Genomic DNA, 23,520 nt, shown 5'->3' with positions numbered 1-23,520 from the left:
TCTAGGATAAAGCATGCTAAGGTAGTTGTCTAGAACTAGGGGGATCATGAAGCCGGATTCTACTTGTTTGTGGCATGTTGGTAGTTGCTCCCTATCTTCGATTTGATAACCTTAGTGAGTTTTTGCTACAACCATGTGAGATTCATACTTTTTCAAGCCTTCAACATATTCTTGTATGAGCGGCGTGGATCCTTGACTTTCGCAAACCTAATCTTGAATCTTAACGTATGATTCCTAAGATCGAGACCGAACCACCTAGGGAGGACAAAGCATCTTTTCGGGGAGGTATTTTTCCTTTTTCTAGGATAGTGTACTTCTTTTACTTTTGGGTTTAGGGATACATTTGCCAACTTGCTAGCCCTTTGAGTCTTTTTCCCTTCTTTTCAAGCCACGTCTTTAGATCTTGAGCCTTTTGTTTCATTTTCGTTTTCATCTTTGGGTTTTTGTGAAGCATATGGTCATATTTTGGAGATTGTGGTATATAAGTTTGGTTATTGGTTTCAAATGTAAGCAAGATCGTGTTTTGTGTATATATTGTGAATAATGGCAAGTGAATAAATGAAAAAGTCGTCCAAAGTAAAAAAAGACAAGGACAAAGCAAGTGCAAAGTTGAAAAAGCAGTCCAAAGTTAAAAGAGGCGAGGACAAAGACTAATAAAGAAAAATGAAAAAAAATGAATGAAAAATGCAAAAATATTTTGATGTGAGTATTCTTCCTTTTTGAGCATTGAGGACAATGCTCCATTTAAGCTTGGGGGAAGCGTTCTCACACTTTTTGTGTATATGTTTGTGATCTTAGCTTTGAATAAGCTTGGGGGTGTTGGTATTTTTGTTTGGTGATTGCTTAGTTATGGTGTAAAGAAATGTGCAATCTTTGCTTCACAATTTAGGTTAACCACCAAATTTTAAATTTAGCCTACCTTAACCTTTTTTTGCCTTACGTTACAACCTTTGGAAGACCTTTTGGCCTAGGGGTTGAGTCATTCATCGGTGGAGGGAATAATGGGTTATAGCCTAAGGAAAGGGGATGCGTAGTCAAGATGTCAAGTAGCCAAAAATTTGATCTTTTTCCGGTTCCTTCGTGGAATCTATGAGACGCTCACTAAGGGGAGATATGAGATTAGTAGGGGGAACGCGGTAAGATCGTTTGGGATGAAAGTGGAGTGTGACAACTAGTTCCTATGCTTAGCATATTTATGTTTCAATCAACCTTAGGTATCTTATAATGTGCATACCATTATTTACTTTAGAAAGGTTGTTATTCATTTGAACTATAATCACTTTGTAAAGTCCATTTCACAAAGATTTTTATAGAAATCATTGTTGTTTTTCATTATTTGCTCTTTATTCTTGTATTTTGCCTCATTTTTCCTTCTTTTGTTTGTTTAATAAGAGTTATAGGTTATCTCTAGGAAACCTTTACGAGAGCATCACTCGTCCTCTAGAGCGATCTAGGGAGTTAAATGTCTTGTCTTTTGTTGCTAAAATTGACCGTTATTCCTATGAAAGTGAGTTAGTGTATATTCTCACCTCTTTCTTTTTCTTTTCTTATTTTGAATAAGCCCTTCTTTTTCCTTTTTAGCCTTTGTTTTGCTCGGGATGAGTAAAAGTCTAGCTTGGGGGAATTTAATGAGTGTAATTTATGGCACTCATAGGGTAGTCTTTTAGGATGTTTTCATCTCCTTTTTATACTTTCTTATCTTATTTTTGGTCCTTTTTCCTTTAATTCCTTTCTTTCTTTCTTTCCTTGTGTTTTTCGTGTTTTCCTTTTATTTGGTTCTTTTTCCCTTTTATTCCTTTCCGTTGTTTGTTCTTGTAGGTACCTAGGATTTGTCTTTGCAAGGGGATAAAGATGAGTTATATTAACTAAGCAAGGAGGAAGTAATCGACTTGGAGAGGGCTTGGAGAGGCCTTAGAGAGGGCATCAAGCCCTACTAGTTTGCCGCGGGCGCGGGCTCGTATGCACCAAGTTGGCAAATTTCGACCAGGAACTCTCCACGGTTTGGCCGCAGGCTCCCCACGGGCGCGGGTAGTCTGGAGAGACCGCTCCATACCAGAGAGACCGCGGCCCTCTGATCACCCTTTGGGAGCAGGGGATTCGCCGCGCCCTTGCCACGGGCGCGGGTGTTACCCAGAAAGCCCGTGGAGTTTGTTATGGGTTCCGTACCCATTTTCCCGCGGACACGGGGTTTACTAGAGAGGGCGCAGGGATCCCGTTTTCCTTCTTTGCCTATAAATACACTTGTAATTCCTTTTTGAAAAAAAAACTTGGAGATAATTTTCATTAGCTTAGTTTTAGAGAGAAAAGTTAGAGAGAAGTTCTTGGTATTGGATTGGTATTTCAACATTGGATCAATTGTGCTTGGATTTCTTCATTTTCAATCATTAATGTTAGTAAGAATTTCTTCTTCTAGTTCATCTCTTTACTTGATTGATTTAGTTTCATCTTTGATTGTTTGAATTGCTTGGATTTGAATTGGATATTGTAGTTGATATTGTTTTCCCTTGATTTTGATTTAGAATGATGATCAATGCTAATTCTAGTGATTTGTTCTTGAGTTACACCATGATTAGTGAGTAGATTAGTTGCTAGGGAGAAGGGGAAGCATGCTTGATTGATAATTTGTGCTAGTTGATGATCTTTGATTGATTGAATTGTTGCAATTAAATTGGTTGACATAGTTTTGCAAGTGATTAATTAGATTAGGAATAATCAACCTATAAGATTAATCTAGATTGCATTGTAATTCTTAATGACATGACCCATCAATTTGAGAATTGCTTTAATTGATTGAGTTTGATTGTGAATTTCCTTGATTAGCCATTCATAGTGACCCTTAGCTTGGCCTCTAGGAGATAGCTCTTGAACTCTCTTGATTGCTACTATTGTTTGTCCTTTGTAATGCTTGAATCAAACGAAGAAATTATCGATTAGCACGATTATTGAACTAGCATGTGGAACCTATATCCCTAGTATTTAGCTTCTTGAATTACTTAATTAGTCTAATTTTGTTACCATAATACCAACCATTTTCTCACCACAATCTTCGAAATAGCTTGACTTAGGCTATATTTAATACCGACTCACTCCTTTGGGTTCGACCTTATACTTATCTTATACTTGTATTAGGCTAGTTTAGGATTTTATAAATTGTGTTTGATTTTGGGATAGAATATTTACGACTCATTTATTCCTCTATCAATAAATCTATTCTTTGTTGTTATGATTTTGTTGTTGGTTGGCTTATATAATACTTAATTGGTTCACTTTTATTTAAAAACGTATCAGTCATCCTAATAAATCATATAATCTAAGTTATATTACAAATCAGACAATCTAAAAAAGATGTAACCTAACATATATAGTATATCAGCTAATAAAACAGATCAAAACAAGCATTTTATTTAAGTAGAAAACAAGCATTAAAATGTAAATTTTTTTTTTGAAACCAAAATGTAACATAATTTTATTAGCAAGTAAATATATATTACATTTTTATTACATCTTTTCAAAATATGAAAATACATTTTAAAAAACATTATTTTTTAATCATATTATTATTTTAAAAAAAACATTAAATTTATAACCTATGAAAGATAACTACTTTGAATATGACCAGTTTCCTTCTTTTTCTTCTGCATTTCCTCCCAAATTCTTTCACTTTCCGCTACAGCAGCGGCAATATCATCTTCCCACGCCTTTTTCTTCTTCTGTTTCACGATATTTTATAATTTGTTCACTTCCATTGTTAGATCAATACAAAGCTTTTCTTCAACATTATCAACGGCTCTCTCTGTAATTGACCCTTGAGATAGCCCAATTGAATCTCCAATTGTTTATTATCATGCATTTTTTTTTCAAGTGAATCATTTGTTGATTTTCCATCTTCCATTTTTGAAGAAAAAAATATGAATTTTAGGGTTTTTGATACAGGAACAAAAAGGAAAGATGTGAAATGATGATTGATAAAGAAAAGTTTTCTTTATATAGGGAGGAGTCAAGTTATAGTATGTCGTTTAGAGTTTTTATTTATTTATTTTTTTCTCAAAAAATATGTCGTTTGGTTTTTGATAAGATATTTTAAACAAAATTAATATTTTTTTATTTTTTTCCAAATGATATATCGTTTGGTTTTTGATAAGATAACATATCAAAAAATATCAGAAAAAATAGTAAGATTTAAATATTAATAATTGATATAAATGATAATTATAATTCTTTATAATTGAGATACAAATAAAAACTAAAGTAATTCATTAAACAAAAAGAATATTTTAGCCAACACAAAAAATACATAAGTTTTCAATTAAAGCATATGAGCTAAAAAAAACCATAGGCAACACAAAATAAACAACAACCAACCCAAAATATATATCAGCCTACAATTTAAACATATCAGCTAACACATAAAATGTACTAGCATAAATCAATATGTTAGGTTACATGTTTAGATGAGCTGAGTTGTTATGTAACTTAGATTATAGGTGCCTAGATTATACGGAGTATGATTTATTAAGATGATACGTTTTTATATAAAAGTGAACTACATTGATATATGATATGGTTAGGTTACATGTTTTTAAGGTTAATATAAGCCAATTAAATAATCTCGAACATGGGCGGTAGTCTCCCGGCTGTAGCGGCCTCCCTAGCAGGCGCCAATGGGAAACTCGCGTGGTGATGGCCTCGCCGGCGCGAGTGAAGGAAAGTACTCGTAGAACTAGATCTACAAAAGACAAAAGATATCAGCAAATGCTAACAAGAGCTTAGAGCTAACTTTGTAAGAGACGAAGTATAACTCTACGACTCTCCAAAATCCGGAAAGAGCGGTGTCTCCCGTGTAAGACCGGTGTCGACAAGAGTCTCGCAGTGCGCGCAAAAAGTCAGCATAGGCCAAGATGGCCTAGTCATAAGTCCCGATCAGATGAAGATCGCGGACAACATGATATTACAACCCTACTTAAGACCCTTGGATTCTAGAGGGGTGTGGTCAAAGAATGGTGGAGGGAGATAGATTTCAACCCTATGGAGAGAGTATGCATAGTTGAGATGTCGGGATGACCCTATGATTCCACATAAAATTTTCTTTTTCCGATTCCCTTGAGGAACCATGAGGAGCTAGCTAGGGGATGAATTGAAGCTAGTGGAGAGAACGCGGACCGTCTTGGTTAGGGCTAGGGGGGAGAATGAAATCATTAGTTCTCTACGCTTAGCTTAGGTTTGTCTTTTTCAACCTTGAGCATCTTGGAACGTGTTTTCCCTCTTTGAATTGATAAAGATAAGTATTCTTTGGTGCATTTATTTGCAAATGAGTCCAAATTGAGCATTCCATTACCTTGAGGCTTGATTGGTTTTGCTAAAACCTTGTCATGTTATGTTTGTTGTGTTTGTCTTTTTGTTCCGGTTTTCCTTGCTTGAGGACAAGCAAGAGAAAAGTGTAGGGGATTTTGATGAGTGGCATTTGCTGATAATCCAACACTAATAATATAGAATTCATATTTGGATTCACATAAGCCAAAAATAGATTTATATAAGCCAATTGTAGAATCTTAACAACCGTTATAGATAACTAGAAAGCCAAATTTAGATTCACATAAGCTAACAATAGATTCATATAAGCTAAGGAAAAAATGATATTAGCCAACTTAAAAGTCATGTAAGCCATCAATAGATGCATATAATCCAACAATAAAATCATAACAGCCAATAATAAATTCATATAAGCCAACATATAGATAACAAAGTAGACAACAATAGATTCATACATCGCATGAAACATATTAGCCAACACAAAATACACAATAGCCATTACATACTTTTTTAGCTTCTTCATTTGATTGACAAATGGACACTAAATTATAGAAATTTCTTGATATTTATGTCTCCATGGTGTGTCAAGTACTGAATTTTGATCCAATACTTCTTGAACATTTCCTGAAAAATTATAAGCCAACAAAGATTATTATAAGACAACACATCATATAAGGTATCACATAAGTTAAGTATATTATATAAGTTAAGATATATCATATAAGTTAACTAATGAATTATAAAAGCCAACAAAGATTCTTATAAGACAACATATAATTCAATTGGAAATATCATATAAAAGAATTAATATGTCAGCCATAAACAAAATTGGTACCTTCTACGTCTTCCCAAATTGAAGATTTTGCTTATTTTGTCCATCTCTTTTTGATGTATACTGATGGAATAGTAAACACATTATGCATATGCATTACTCTCAATATATGATAACATATCATTCTTGTTTCATTAAAACATAAATAGGTGCATGTAAATTCTTTCAAATTCTCATAGTAAATGAATCGATGGCTACCCTTAAAATCTTCATTTATTGACACTTCAAACATCTTCAGACCTTCATGAGTTATTATTTCATGAGTTAAATCTCGAATATAAGATCATAATTGTTCCATATTCTTCTAAAAAGTCTTTGTAAAGGTTCAAAGTGTAAAAGTGTAAACTTCAGTCGCTTGTTTCAACAATTTGCAATTTATTTTTGCTTCTCTGTTTTATTTTTGAAATTATCTTCTTTTTCAGTGCTTCTCCATCTTTTGACTATTGTTTCAAAGATATGAAAGAATTCAAACAATGAATTCTTCTTGTTTGCTTTGAAAGTTATAACTTTATTTGTCACCTCTGATCTTTGTGATGATAAAATACCAGCAAAATATGTCCTTACTAAACACAGGACACCATTTCTCCCTAAGATCATATAATCTGTCAAACCAAGATTTTTCTTCCAAACCATATTTCTAAATCATTTCAGTCCATAATGCATCAAATTATTTATCATCATCACAACCATATAAACATTTGTCAAACATATTTTTGAATTTTTCATTACTTTTCAGTTGACCAAACCTTGAAACAAAGTTTTTTTGAAGATGCCACAAACATAATTTGTGTTTTGAATTTGGTAAAACTTGAAATAAATGATATTGGACAAAGGATGATTTATATAACCCAACAAATTATTTATATAAGCTAACAAATAATACTTATAAGTTACCAAATTATTGATAAAAGCTAACAAAAACTATTGATATAAGCTAACAAATTATTTTTATAAAAAAAAAAATTCTTATAATATAACATATCATTCAATTGTACATCTATATAAGCCAATAAATCATTGATATAAGCCAAAAGAAAATACGTTTAAGCTGACAAAGATAACATATCAACCAACTGTACATTTATATAATCCAAAAGAAAATACTTATAAGCTATCAAATTATTGATATAAGCTAACAAAAATTACTTATAAGCTAACAAATTAATTGATATAAACAAAAATTCTTATAATATAACATATCATCCAACTGCACATATATATATGCCACTAAATTATTGATATAAGTCAACAAGAAATACTTATAAGCTAACAAATTATTGATAAGCCAACAAATATTCTTATAAAGACAACATATTAGCCAACTATAGATTTATATAAGGCAACAAATTATTGATATAAGTAGTATAAATATAATTCAAATAAAGAAAAAAAGAAATACATAAGACAACTAATTATATTAATAGTTACCTTTTCAATTGCATTACTCATTGCTTGATCTTGATCTGTAAATATTGTATTTGGCTCTGATCCTTCCATTGACTTTTTGAATGTTTCAAGAACCCATTCAAAGGTAACAGTTGTTTCATTAGTGATAAATGCACAACCAAACATAATTGTTCTCTAATGGTTGTTTGCCCCAACTATTGGTGCATAGATTAAACCATAGTTATTTGTCCTATAAGTTGTATCAAATACAACTACATCACCAAAGGCTTTGTAATCTTCTAGCATCATTGAATCACGCCAAAAATAACTTACAATTTGATCACATTCACCAAATTTCAATAGATATAAGAATGAGGAATCAGAATATGCTCTTTCCTGTAGTGTATCCAAAACACTTTGCATATCTCCACCTTCAATCATTTCTGCTTTATATCTAGTCACATAATTTAATAGATCTCTCTTTGTGTTTACCAAAGCCTCTTCTAATCCAGCCTCATTTGATAGAAATTGATATATATCCATTGGCTTAATACCACTTTCAATAATTTTTTCAATCACTTTTCCTATTTCTTCCTTTATTTTTCTTACAGATTTCATATGATGTCTTTCTGTCGATGGAACAAAATCATGATTGTGTTCAGTGTTATGTTGAACGGCACAATATGCATGCTCCATTTTCTTTTACCTTGAATCTGATATTGGCTTTACAACCAGTTCTGGTATCATTGACACTTCTTTTTTTTTTCTCTTCTTTTCTGATTGTCCTTCTATTTTTGAAGGAATTTCACCAACAAATATAATTTTTTTAATCCTTTTTATGTCTTTTTTCATCTGTAAATCCCTCATTTGAGCAGAAAAAGTAAAAATCAGATGGTATACCATTGTTTCTTTTTCGAGTACTTTTTCTTACACTAAATCCAACTGCTCTAAAATGAGCTTAGTATAAACGACATGCATTTTTATGACTTTCAATCATTCTTCCCATCAAAGATAAATTTATGTCTTTATCACCATCATACTTGAAATAATAAAAATCTGTAATAAAGTAAATTTGTAACGCATGACAGTTAATGTATAAAGAATATAATAAACAAGAAAAACATATAAGATAATAAAGGATATACATAAGCCAATTGTAGGAAATATTTCAATCATTACCCCAAACTTCAACCCCACTGTGATCATACACTTAAGTATGGTGGCGTCCAAAGGGAAGGAAGCTAGAACAAAAGAGTCGACAACAAGTTTTAGGAACTTGTAAACCGTTCACAGGGTGAAAGTTACACCCCTTAACGATCCAGGAGATCGTTAACTCCAATAGGTCTAGAACCAAGACTGAAAGTTCGGGGATGAAGGTACACATCCAATCTAAAAGAGATTGAACCTGCCCTAATAATAGGCCTCTACTTTATTCTTCCCGTATTCATGTGCGCTTTCTGACTAACATGCAATCCATTGGTTTACCCTAAATCTGTTTATCTATGTTGGTTGAATATTAATGCACAAACTAACTATCATTGGCGATCACTTGAATTATAATCAAATTAACCCTAAATAAGATTATTAATTATCTTATTAATCGTGATTACAAGTAAAAATTTCCTTTAAACATGCAAAAAAGGCGTGATCAAGCATTAACAATAAATATAATATCAACCAACATAATATTCATCATGATGATAAATCACATCATAAAATTATAATAACAATAACAATCATAATCATCATAATAATAATAATAATATTCATAATTAAAATAATCATGTTAAAGCATAAATAATAGCAAGATCCTAGGCATGATACTAACAAGATTAATAACAAACCCTATAATGTCACTAAGCATCCAAGATAAAATGTTTAGCCCTAACATGATACTAACATGCCATTAGGAAAGAAAATAAGAAGCATCATAATAATCATACTTGATATTAGAACTTTTTAGTTGTCATCCTAAACATGATACTAGGAAATAATAAAACATCCTAACGTGATACTAGGAATCAAAATAACAATCTAAACATGATTTCTATATCATAATATCAATTAATCAATTAAAGTACTTACTTGGATGCCTCGTATCTCTTTCTAATAACAAAATACACACGTTAGTAACTTCAAGGAAAATAAAAAAACTAAAGAATTAAATTAAATAATTGAAAAGAGAATTAAGAAATTTTAGACTAGATTTGGGACCAAACCCTCATAAATCAAACCTTAGACGTCTAGGGTGAAGGCAACTTCGAATTATGCTAGGTGTATCTAAATCTTGAGAATGCGGAATTTGTTTGAGAGAAGGATAGTTTAGAAAAGAGAGAGAGAGAGCATATCAAGAATTTCTTAATGAGAGTTGGTGATTGAAAACGGAGGTTTTAGGAGGCTATTTATAATGAAAATCAGCCGGATTATGATAAAAAAGAATCAGAGTTTTGAAAAGAATAAAACACGACGTTGTCACCAAACACGCCCTTGTCGCCGCAACGCCAGGCTTGTCGCCATGCAACAGCCTGTAGTGCGGTGCTCCAGTCAGTTTTCCCACGCGTTTTCATATTTTGATAAAATTTAAGCGTACGAAGGGTAAAATTGTAATTTCCCTAATAAAACTCTTAAAACTCGATTATCAATGCTAATCACATTATGATTTAAAAGAACCTTCTAGAAGATTCTAGAAGACCATAATCAATCCTAATTGCATTAGGAATGATAAATCATAATAGGCTTCCTCAAGCTAGGGGATACCGCGTGAAGACTGCTACGCTTGTAACTGCCTCCATTTTCCGTTGTGATAGTCTTCTGCAAGCCAGAGATTACTATCGAAGATTGCTTCGCTTGAAACGACCTTCTATAACCTTGTGACCATCTTCCGCAAGCCAGGGAATTGAGTGAAGATTGCTTCGCCTGAAGCCATCCTCATTTGTTGCGATAATACTCTGAAGAAAATTACCGAAAGACCACTGCTTGTTGATCCTTAATGTTTCTTAGATTTTGCTGTTGATGTTTTGGGTGATGACAATCCTCTTTTCTTTGGGAATAGTTGCTAACACAACTCTTATATGATGTATGACAATCCTATTTGGGGAAATTTGTCAATGCCACGTAACAATCCATCCTTGGAAATGTTTCCACGATGAAGCGATAATCCGTATCTCAAAAAATTTGCCAAAATCCAATTTTGGGAATAGTTATCAATGCTTAGTAACAAACTGTCATAAGAACTTTGCTATGATCGACAATCCACATCTTGGAATATAACTCTTGAAAGAAATTCAACTAGAAAATTTTCCAATGCTATGCGACAATCCTTTTAGGAAATTATTTCCCCAATTGACAATCCGCGTCTTGGAACATTTGCAAAAAAGAGTTGACCGACAATGCACTTCTGGAAAATTTGCCACTTATTGAAATGAATGACAATCCACGTTGAGGAACCTTTGCCGAAATTTATGATGAGTAGAGACCCGCGACAATCCTTTGGGAAATTTTGCCATAGGGAATTGGGTGTATGACAATCCAATCTCGGAAAACTTGCCAAAGATGACAATTCAAGCTTGGAAAAATTTGCCAAACAGAGAAGGAGCACGACAATCCACGCTTGGAAACTTTGTCAGAGATGAAAATCCAATCTTGGAAAAATTGTCGTTAAAGAAGATGTGTGACAATCCATATTTGGAAATATTGTCAGTTGGGGATGACAATCCAATCTTGGAAAAATTGTCGTATAAGTGCTTGCTTTTGAACCGATGCTTTGGTGCTTGTAATGAGCCAATGCTTAGGCGCTTAAGCTAAGTGAGAGGATCCTCGTTAGATCAATCACTTACTGCGATTGTAATCAAGCCGACTACTAATCATGTCAATTTGCTTATAGGGGCTAACTGGCGTTCCAAGGAACCCAAAATTGTTGTATGAGGTCCGCATAATCCAATATGGGACCACGCATCTCGTCGCTTCACCGGCAATCACCAGAACATATTGTCGCCGTGTTATCGCTCTATCGCCAGGCGACAGCCTTGTCGTCTGACGTTGGAGTCAGGTTTCATTCGCGGCTTTTCAAAAAAATCCGGGAATGTTCTTGCTCACTAAAATGTACCTGCATTTATATTTCGGACTATCAGACTTTGCTTATTTTTCTTTAGGGTTGACATAAGACTTAATGTTGCTTGACTCATTGACTTGACATGACTCAAGGTATAAACTTGACTCACTGTGATTGATTGTCTCGCTTTGTGTGACTCGTGTGTGCATAGTGTTGACTCATGAAGCTCGATATGTACATGACTCGAAATGCAGAAAAACAAAAATTTCCATCATTTTTGTGGAGGGTGCCGACTTTCTCCCGAAAAAGAAAGACGTGAAAAAAAGAAAGAAATGAAGTTTTTGAAGGTGCATGTTGAATAAGCTTAGCCAAGTATATGTGTTTAATGCTGTCTCTCACAATACAAGGATTGTAACATCTTAGACTATCCTAGTTGATAATGAAAGTATTTAGGTAACTTAGGCGCGGAGGCTAAGTACTTCACACTTCGTGATGCAATGATGATTTATGTTGATATGACAAAGCATGCTTCAGCGTTGTGTTAAAGTATATTTGGTCATGTATCTGTGCAGCGTGTGAAAGTGACACTATGGTTAGGCCGCAAAGGCTAAGTGTGTGGAAAGATATTATTTTTAGAAGAGTCAAACAATGGTAACTCTTAGGCTAGGTAAGCTAATGATGTAAGGATCAAGCCCCCAAGTCTAGCTCTAAATAGATAGGGATGAGCATAGGAGATCCCATGATATGATCATGATGTGTGAATGTGAATGCATTTTTATAACGGCCACACCCCAATGTGAGGTTGCCTACGTATCCGTCAAGAATCAGGTTGAACGTAGCTCTAGCCGAACCTCGCACAAGTGTGTGTATACCTCAAAGAGGTCTTTTGAGGGTTGTAACGTAGTTAGGCTAAAGGTTATAGAAGAAAGGGATAAAGGCTCAAGACCCCCAAGGTGTACAACCTTACTTTTGAAATCTTTATATTTTTATGCTTGAGTTTTTCTCACTTATCTGAAACCCATATGGAAGGAAGCTAGAGCAAAAGAGTCGCCAACAAGTTTTAGGAACTTGTAAGCCATTCATAGGGTGAAGGTTACACCCCTTAACGATCCAGGAGATCGTTAACTCCAATAGGTCTGGAACCAAGACTGAAAGTTCGAGGATGAAGGTAAAAATCCAATCTTAAAGAGATTAAACCTGCCTTAATAATAGGCCTCTGCTTTATACTTCCCGTATTCATGTGCGCTTTCTGACTAACATGAAATCAGTAGGTTTACCCTAAACCTGTTTATCTATGTTGGTTGAATATTAATGCACAAATAACTATCATTGGCGATCACTTGAATTATAATCAAATTAACCCTAAACAAGATTATTAATTATCTTATTAAGCGTGATTACAAGTAAAAATTTCCTTTAAACATGCAAAAAAGGCGTGATCAAGCATTAACAATAAATATAATATCAAGAAACATAATAATCATCATGATAATAAATCATCACCATAAAATTGTAATAACAATAACAATCATCATAATAATAATAATAATAATAATAATAATAATAATAATAATAATAATAATAATAATTAAAATAACCATGTTAAAGCATAATAATAGCAAGATCCTAGGAATGATTCTAACAAGATTAATAACAAACCCTAGCATGTCACTAAGCATCCAAGATCAAATATTTAGCCCTAACATGATACTAACATGCCATTAGGAAAGAAAATAGGAAGCATCATCATAAGCATACTTGATAGTAGAACTTTTTATTTGTTATCCTAAACATGATACTAGGAAGTAATAAACATCCTAACATGATACTAGGAATCAAAATAACAATCTAAACATGATTTCTATATCATAATATCAATCAAACAATTAAAGTATTTACTTGGATGTCTCGTATCTCTTTCTAATAACAAAATACACACGTTAGTAATTTCAAGGAAAATAAAAAAATTAAATAATTAAATTAAATAATTGAAATAGAGAATTAAGAAATTTTAGACTAGATTTTGGACCAAACCCTCATAAATCAAACCTTTCATGTCTAGGGTGAAGGCAACTTCGAATTATGCTAGGTGTGTCTAGATCTTGTGAATGCGGAATTTTGTTTGAGAGAAGGCTAGTTTAGAAAATATATAGAGAGAGAGTATATCAAGAATTTCTTAATGAGAGTTGGTGGTTGAAAACGGAGGTTTTAGGAGGCTATTTATAATGAAAATCAGGCGGATTATGATAAAAAAGAATTAGAGTTTTAAAAAGAATAAAACACAACGCTGTAGCCAAACACGCCCCTGTCGCCAAACGACAGGGCCTATCGCCAGGTGTAGACACCTAAAAATGTCTCCCCAAAATTAAACCCGATGATGAAAAACCTTTCACCGCCATTATTGGTCGGGTTGAGTATTTAATCTTGGAGTGCTTGAATCCATATTTTCATTTCATAAACCAACCCAAATTCTAGCCCATTTCCCCAAACCATAACTTATTTTCCTCTTTTCGTGCCTTTAAACCGAAAATAATTCATTTCGTGTCCTTTAAAATCATTCATTTCGTGTCCTTTTTACAAAACGTTTAATCCAGTTTATTTTGGTCCATAGCCTAGGTCCAATGATTGAATAGTTAGATGGGGATTTAAAAGAGATTTCCAACGATATATTATAAGCCCAAATCCGAGTCATAACGAATAAGTTATGGCCAAAATATTAAACTAAGCCCAAACCGAACCTAAGCCCACCTTACCTACGACCCAATGATCATGTGGAGGGTCCATGTAATACCCCGTATTTTTAAGTCGTTTAATAATTATTAAATATAGTTTTCCCGATATATTTTATCATACAAAATATTTATATGATAATTTTATACCTATATTTTATTATGATTTTAATTATACGAGTCAAGTTAAAACTTATCGTACCCAAATCAAATTTTCAACCGTTAATAAATTATACCTGATTCAGACAAAAACGTACAAAATTCGCTATACGAGTTCAATTCATATGTGTAGTACACTAGTACTACACAAAAATATCTATTTCGATATATATATATATATATATATATATATATATATATATATATATATATATATATATATATATATATATATATATATATATAAGATTATGTCGGCAAGGGGGGAGTTACCCACCCACTTGCCTCCTACATTACATAATATGGATGAAATAGTACCAAGTCATTGCTATAAATAGCCATGAGACTAAAGCACTACTTCACCCCACTTCTCTAAGTTCCTCTTCTTACTTTCTCCCTCCTACTAGCTTATCTCTCCTCCGCACCACCACTGGTCGCGCGCCACTACAACCAGGCAGTGCACCACCAACCACCCATCACCTAGCCGACGACCCTTTGCCTCCTTGCCGCCATCCGGACATCCACCACGACAAGCCCTCCTTCTTTCCCCCTGTTCTTTCTTGCGCACCATTGCTCCAACTAAGACCAATTTGGTCTTTGTTCTTCTGATAAATAATAAGAGTACGTTGAACTCTTTTATGGCCTAAATGCATTTCATACTCCCAAGAACCTATATTTGGATCTATTAACTACCTTATTGTTATTTTATTATTTTTAGTAATTGTCATTATTACTTACATACTAGCTACAACAACTTACATATATAGTTATATACTACTACTTACGTATGTATGATACTACTATTTCTACCTTTTATTATTATTATTATTATTATTATTATTATTATTATTATTATTATTACTGTTGTTATAATTATTGTTATTATCATAATTGTTGTTGTTGATGTATACTATTATTATTACTACTAGCTACAACAAATACTTGCAGAAATTACTACTACTATTCACATATATAAGTACTACTTATTTGCTTACGTATGGTGTTACTACTTCCTATTATTATTATTATTATGGATTACTAACGATAATTACATAAATACAAGTGTTAACTTTATAAAAGAGCTATAATAGTAAGTTGTTCATGCACAACTAGTCAAAGTTGGTATTTTAAGCCATCGTGTCTATGAGTTGAAAAGTATTTGGTTAGGATTATTGGTTTGTTATAGGAGAAATTCGGGTTCGAAATTAGGAGCTCCGTAATTGTGTGCAAAGATCGAGGTACGTACACGTGGCTAGATCTTTTATAAGTGGCTTTTATATGCAACGTGATTTACATGTTAAGTGATTTCGAACCATGTTTAAATAATTGTGAAATATATTCGGTGAAGCATCTTTTAATCGTTTAATCTCAAATGTTTAAATATTTTATATGGTTGATTATAAACTTGTATTGATATTCAAGAAGAAGGTTTTTTTGTTTAAATTATCCCGAGTATGGGATATTGGAAAGTTTATTTATCAGGATTTATTCCTTGGATCTTTGGATTTTTAACTCCCATTACGCGGAGTAAGTTGAAGACTATGGACTTTGTATGACCTAGTTTTCCCCTTGATAGCACTATGTAAAGGAGTTACTAGCTTGGGGGGTGTGCACACTTAGGTGGTAAAATGATTTACGAAAATAAGGATTGGTCCATCCTATTCGGAATTATCTTTGGAAAGTTAGTTGTTTCGAAAATTGGTTCTTTTGACAAGTTTTTATACATGAATTTCTATTCATGAATGGTTTGGATAAATTATGATTTATTTAAGTTAAATCTCTTTGAAAACATGTTTAATTAATTAAATTGATTTTACATGACTAGCATTTGTATGTACTTAGTGATTAGGGGATTTTTATCCACCTATCACCGTCTGACAAGTGGACCAACCAGGTTCCGCCACGTGTCCTTCACGAAGGCCAACAGGAGCTTGCCACGTGTCAGTCACAGATACGTCCTCCACGGACCACTTAAGACACGCCACGTGTCCACCCATGCCAAATGGGACAACCGGCCATCAAGGCCCATTTCAGTCTAGAGGCCCGATCAGCCCTAGGTTTACCTTAAACCTAGAGAGTTGCACGCTTCCCAAGGCTATAAATACTCGATTAATCCTCATTAACAACAAAAAAAGAACCGAATAATTAAGAGATCAAGCAGAGAAGAACAGACTTATTAACAACCGGCTAATCTCGCTAACAACGCAGATTACCAACACTAAGCACTCTCACCTAGAGAGATCTGATTACTTTAATTTCTGTATTGATTACTCCTTAATCAGGTACTAACTTGACCGTTGGAGGCGGAGCTCTCAGGAGTCTCCGTTATTTTGCAGGTACAGGCGTCCGGTTCCAGTCTCGGAATTGTAACTCTCCCGCAGGACATCAGAAAACCCCGAAACATTTGGCGCCGTCTGTGGGGAGAGTACTTCAGAGATGGCATCCAAGTCTGTACCGACTCCAGAAGAGAGGCGTCCCCTAGACGACCCTCAAGTTCAGTCGGACCATGATACCGAAAGTGAATTTGAAGTTGAAACTCATACAGCTCCAGACGGGACCCTAAGGACCCGACGTACCCGTCATACCGAAATGAGGGAACGGGAGTATCTTCAAACAGGAAGCGAGCCAGCAGGCGCACCGCTTGCTCGGCAACAGCCGACTGATGGGTCTGCTCCCATCACAAGGAACGAACTCATGACCTTTATGAGGGATTTCAAGGGAGAGATCCAAGAGTTGATCAACAAAAAACCGCCTGCTTCAGTCAAAGAGCAGTCGGCCAAGAAACCTTCCACTTCACTAAAGAGGAAGTCAGTTCAAGGGCGAGAGGCGACTCCCCATCCTAAATTCAAGAAGCGGGAGCCGTCTGCTCTTGATTTCACAAAACTCCGTTATCCTACGGGAAATAGGAAACCGGTTCGTCATATTCAGGCGGACGGGTCAAAGCAAACGTTCACAGATGCTCGGCACTTGCTAGAGCAGAAGAAGAATGACCGATTATCAGAGTCGGCTTCTACTTCAAATTTTCAGGACAGTTTGCGAAATGCCTCGATGAGGCCAACTCAGTCGTACCATGAGAGTCAGTCAGGCGGCACCTCCCGTCAGTCCGGCTTTCATAGTGCCCAGGCGGTACCAAACTTACCATTTGTGCCGCAACAACAGTATTTTATGCAGCCACCTCCATTTGGTGGACCTGCAGCAAAAAACGTCCAACCTATGGACTGGCAGCTACGGCTGCTTAGACTTGGTGAACAGCCGACGGCCTTCTCCAAGGAAATTACTGAAGCCGCTCAGCCGGCCAAAGTAAAAAATATTCTAGTAGGCGCCTATGACGGCACTACTAACCCAGAAGACCATCTGATGGCATTCACCAACCTGATGTACCTTCAAGGGTTGGATGATCCCACTTGGTGCAAGTGTTTCCCAGCGACTCTCAAGGGAATTGCACAGCAATGGTTCGGCAACCTGCCGACTGGTTGTGTAAACAGCTTCAGGACGCTTGCTTACTTATTTGCCTCCAACTTCGCAATGAACATCCCTGCGAAGAAAACGACCCTTGATTTGGGAACAATTCAGCAGGGTGAAAAGGAGGGGCTTCGTTCCTACATCAGGCGGTTCAACCTGATGAGAATACAGATTCAAGGGTTACCGGATGAGGTAGCTTATACTGACTTTTTTAGAGGTCTCAAAGACGGGTCTACCTTCAAATTTGATTTAGTTCGAAAAAGGGTGGCGACTCTTCAAGAGGCCTTGATTGAAGCAGAAGCCTATATACAGGCAACTGATCTGTGTACGATGAAACAGTCGGACGGGAAGAGGTTCAACAATAGAGAGGGACGACAGAAACAGTCGTCCAAAGATGAAAAAAGAAAAGGGGTCTGGGCGGCTGATTCCTCTAAACAGCCGGCCCAGAAAAAGAAAAAAGAATTCAAACCATACTCCCCAAAGTATGTGTTTAACAAGGATAACCAATTTATCCTAAAAGAAATAAAGGGACGGCTCTCAATTGAGAAGCCGCTCCCCATGAAGGGTTCTGTGAGCAACCGGAACCAAGACAAAATCTGTGCTTATCACGATGACATTGGTCATCACACCAATGACTGCATCAGTCTCATGCGGTACCTAGACCGCCTGGCTGAGCAAGGTGATCTTGACACTTATGTCAAGAAATCTACGGGGAATACTTCCTCAAAAAAGCAGTCGGCCAAAAAGAATCAACAGGCCGACAGTTCCGATACAGATGATGCAGTCGTCTACACCATTGCAGGCGGCTTCTCAGGAGGCGGCCCCACTATTAGGGGCAACAAAGATAATATAAGACGTTTAGATGTAAATTCCGTTCACCAAGAACGGCCGTCTAAATATACATTTCCTGAGATTGTCATCACTGAAGAGGATCTAGGAGGAATAAGGGGGCCGCATGACGACCCTCTCGTAATTGAATGTAAAGTGGCCAACCAGAGAGTTGGTCGAATCCTCATAGATACCGGGAGCTCTTCAGATCTCATCAGCAGCAAATGTCTGTCAAAACTGAAATATCAGACGGACTGCATACATCCAGCCTCCCACCCTTTAATAGGTTTTGGAGGAGGAGTCGTCCACCCACTGGGACGAGTAGATCTACCCGTCCGCCTGGGCGAAAAAGGGGAAGGACGACACATGGTAGTCCGGTTCCTAGTGGTAGAGGAACTCTCGGCCTACAACATGATTTTGGGTCGACCAACCCTGAATAATTCCAAGGCTGTTATAATCCCGTCACTTATGCTGCTTAAGTTTGAAAGGGACAACGGAACAGTCGGCTCCCTAAGGGGAGATCAGAGGATGGCCCGAGAGTGCTATCTCTCGGATGTCAAGCCCACTGCTATGGCCACTGGGTCAAGTGGAGAAAAAACAGACCTTCACAATGTCAAGGAAAGTGCGCCTGTTCAAGAAACAGGCGACAGAAAAAGAAAGGCGCCCCAGACTGAGTCCGCAAGAAAAGCAAGAAAATAGCAATCATTGGCAGGGGATCGGCCGGATGAGTTCCGCCCTCAGCCGGCTGGTGAGCATGCGGACCTGATATTAGACGACTCCCATCCTGACCGAACAGTCAAAGTAGGGACGACTGCTCTGAGAAACCTTGGGGACGACTTTCACAACTTGTTGAAAGAATACAAGGACATCTTTGCATTTGAAGTCCATGAAATGCCAGGCATTAGTCCTGATCTGGCAGTACATAAACTCGCTGTGGATCCGAAAAAGAAGCCGGTACGACAAAAGAAACGGAACCATGGTGAAGAAAGAGGTCAGGCGGCAGCCGCCGAAGTCAAAAAATTACTTGATGCAGGGTTCATTCGGCAATGTTACTTCCCAGATTGGGTTGCAAATGTGGTACTTGTTAAAAAGCCGAATGGCACCTGGCGAATGTGTGTAGACTACACAGACTTGAACAAGGCGTGCCCCAAAGACAGTTACCCTCTGCCTAAAATTGATAACCTGGTCGACTCAACAGCCGGCCATGCCTTGATGAGTTTTATGGACACCTATTCTGGTTTTCATCAAATTCCTTTATGGAAGAAAGATCAGGAGAAGACGGCCTTCGTCACTGATCAGGGATTATACTGTTACACGGTCATGCCGTTTGGTCTTAAGAATGCCCCGGCTACCTTCCAACGAATGATAAACACAGTGTTCTTTGATCAAATTGGGAGAAACGTCGAGGCATACATTGATGATATGATTATCAAGACTAAACTTCAGAAAGATCATCTGACGGACCTCCGAGAAACTTTCGCCACACTCAGGCGGCACCATGTCATGCTCAATCCCAAGAAATGTGTATTTGGAGTTGAGTCTGGGAAATTTCTCGGATTCCTTATCAATCAGAGAGGAATAGAGGCGAACCCTGAGAAGGTACAGGCGGTCATTGACATGCAGTCGCCTCGTACTGTCCGAGAGGTTCAGAAGTTAACAGGTTGTCTGGCGGCCTTGGGAAGATTCTTAAGCCGATCAGGCGACAAATGCCTATACTTTTTCCAGGCAATTAAGAAGAAGGCAAGGTTTGAATGGGGGCCGGATGCTGAGGCCGCCTTCCAGAAATTAAAGGTTCACTTGCATTCCTTGCCGAGGCTGGTCAGCCCTTTGCCCAAAGAAAATCTCTACATGTACCTGGCCGTCTCTGATCATGCGTTAAGTGCGGTGCTCCTTGCTGAAAGGGACGGCTGTCAACTTCCGGTCTACTTTGTCAGTCACGTACTGAAAAATGCTGAGTTGAGGTATCCCCTAGTGGAGAAATTTGGTCTTGCACTCTTCATGGCTGTTAAAAAATTGAAGCCCTACTTTCTGGCACATGCAGTCGTCGTGTATACCGACCAACCGATCAAGCGGCCCCTTACCACCATGGAGTCCTCCGGACGAATGATCAAATGGGCCATAGAAATGCAGAGTCTCGAAGTTACTTTCGAGCCTAGAAAAGCAGTGAAGGGGCAAGCCTTTGCTGACTTTATTGTAGAGATGACTCGTCCTCCAGACTCTCAAGTTCCAGACCAAGTCTGGAAGGTATATGTGGACGGAAGCTCTACTTCAAACGGTTGTGGAGCAGGCGTCGTATGTCAATCTCCAGAGGGCGACAGGTTCGAGTATGCTCTACGCTTCAGTTTCCAGGCTTCAAACAATGAGGCAGAATATGAAGCTTTACTAGCCGGGATCCGCATGTGTAAGGCGGCAGGGGCAAGGAAAATAGACGCCTGTTCTGATTCACAACTGATAGTGAGTCAGTACAATGGCGAATACGAAGCAACACATCCGGCCATGATCAAGTATTTACAGGCGGTCCGACAAGCAGTCGGCTCCCTTGAGGATTTCCATCTGATCCAAGTGCCGAGATCCGAAAACAACCAGGCAGATGCACTTTCGAAATTAGCATCGTCCGCCTCCTCCGATACTCCTCGAACTGTGTTTTGGGAAGTAATGGAGAAGAGAAGCATCGAGGAAAATCCTATTGGAATTCTAGACAGAAGCTCAACCTGGATGGATTCAATCAGGGCATATCTAACAAACGGTACACTGCCGGATGATCCTCAACAGGCGGCAGCATTGAAAAAACGAGCCTCCTGTTTTGAAATGATACAAGGAGAACTTCACAAGAGGGGGCACCTTCAACCCTTCTTAAAGTGTGTTACTCCTGAAAAGGGACGAGAGATACTAGATGATCTTCACTCTGGTTTCTGTGCTTCCCATATAGGTGGTAGGATGCTTGCCCAAAGGGCAAGGCGGCAGGGCTACTTTTGGCCTACTTTGGAAGCAGATGCAATGGAGATGGTGAAAAAATGTGACAAGTGCCAAAGGTTTGGCAAATTAATTCACCGTCCGGCTACTGACCTCACTACCATTCACAGCCCACTACCGTTTGCTAAGTGGGGCATGGACATTCTGGGGCCATATACGCCTGCTACAGGCGGCAGAAGGTATATACTTGTTGCCGTTGACTACTTCACTAAATGGGTAGAGGCGGATGCTGTAAAGGGAATCAAGACGAAAGATGTAATTTCATTCATTTGGAAAAACGTCATCACTCGGTTCGGGGTTCCCATGTCTATGGTTTTTGATAATGGTCCCCAATTCGAGACGCCTGTTCTCAAAAGCTGGTTGGGAGACCAAGGAATTGCACATTACTTTGCATCTGTCGGCCGTCCACAAGCAAACGGCCAGGTAGAAGCCTTTAATAAAATCATCTCAGACGGCCTCAAGAAAAAGATTGAACGAGCAGGCGGCCTATGGGCAGATGAACTACCACATGTTCTTTGGGCCATTAGGACGACTGAAAAAGGGGCGACTGGAGAAACTCCCTTCCTCCTAACTTATGGTGCAGAAGCTGTTCTTCCAATAGAACACTACGAGCCGACTCTTCGAGTAATGCTATATGACGAAGAGGCAAACTGGGAAGCTATGCGCCTGGCATTAGACTCACTTCCTGAAAAGAGGGGCAATGCTGTTTTGCGCCATGAGATCTATCGCCTGAGAATGACTAGATCATACAACAAAAAAGTACACAGGCGTCCACTCAAAGTAGGGGACTTTGTACTTAGAAAAATGGAAGCAGTTGGTAGGGCTAATGAGTCTGGCAAACTAACTCCCAACTGGGAAGGACCCTACCGAATCTATGAGGAAGTCAGGGACGGTACCTACCGTCTGGAAACACCAGGCGGACAACCGTTGCCTCGAACCTGGAATGTAGATAACCTTAAAAAATATTTTTTCTGAATGATGTAAAGTAAAGAGCTACTTAATAAAGTTTGCACTTACTATTCAATTTTGTATTACGAGGGGCATGCCGTCTGTACCTTTACAGTCGGCTACTCTCCATTGAGTTTTTCACTCTATCTTTAGAGGGGCATGCCGTCTGTTCCTTTACAGTCGGCTACTCTCCATCGAGTGTTTTACTCACCATACTTAGCTAAAAAGATTAGGGCCTGGCCGATCCTGTACCTAACAGGCGGCTACCCTTCTTTTACTTAGCACCTACGTTCACCAAGAACTTACCAAGGCCACTGGCCGAATGATCAGACCAGGCGCCTAGTCAACTGATCCAAACTTTTAAAAACTAATCCGACCTGTCCCAACATTATAGCAGGCGTCCGGCGGCATCCATTAGGATGAAATTCGTCGCAGAGAGCAGCTCCCTTTTGGGTGGAACATTGTTCTATAAACTAATTACACGGCACCTATACGACTGTCCCAAAGGGCAACCACGTAGCCGTTTTTGAGACAAAGATAACTCTATCACTAACCAAACCAATGGTAGCAGTTGACATCTGAGTCAGATAACCGCCTGTATTACTTGGGATAAATGCAGGGGGTACCTATTGAGTTAATAGCCAACAAACATTGGCGAATCAAGGGGTCTAGCCGGCCTACGCCGCCTGGTACCTCTACTTCTCAAACAAAAGGGACGGCGACTGAGTAACTCCAAAGTTAACTCATAGTCACTCCTTCAAATTTGGTATGGAACCTAAAAGTTTTGAGTCGTCCGCCTGTTTTAAACAAACAAGGGCACTCGAACCCCTATTCCTACTGGA

General features: G+C 37.6%; 1 protein-coding gene across 1 annotated transcript; it reads right to left on the bottom strand.

Annotated features, from left to right (window-relative positions):
* Nucleotides 1-7,723: 7,723 nt before the first annotated feature.
* On the bottom strand, nucleotides 7,724-8,224 carry LOC110707478 (protein FAR1-RELATED SEQUENCE 5-like). The gene has a single exon (XM_021885489.1). The coding sequence runs from the start codon at nucleotides 8,222-8,224 to the stop codon at nucleotides 7,724-7,726; it is 501 nt and encodes a 166-aa protein (XP_021741181.1).
* Between the last annotated feature and the right edge of the window lie 15,296 nt (nucleotides 8,225-23,520).

The sequence above is a fragment of the Chenopodium quinoa genome, unplaced genomic scaffold (genome assembly GCF_001683475.1).
Source record: "Chenopodium quinoa cultivar QQ74 unplaced genomic scaffold, ASM168347v1, whole genome shotgun sequence".
NCBI classification, from domain to species: Eukaryota; Viridiplantae; Streptophyta; class Magnoliopsida; order Caryophyllales; family Amaranthaceae; genus Chenopodium; species Chenopodium quinoa.
This window is presented reverse-complemented; position numbering and strand designations above follow the sequence as displayed.

Bases quoted from the DNA above. Each gene is read 5' to 3' on its own strand.
- LOC110707478 (XM_021885489.1), bottom strand. From the start codon at position 8,224: ATGGAGCATGCATATTGTGCCGTTCAACATAACACTGAACACAATCAT.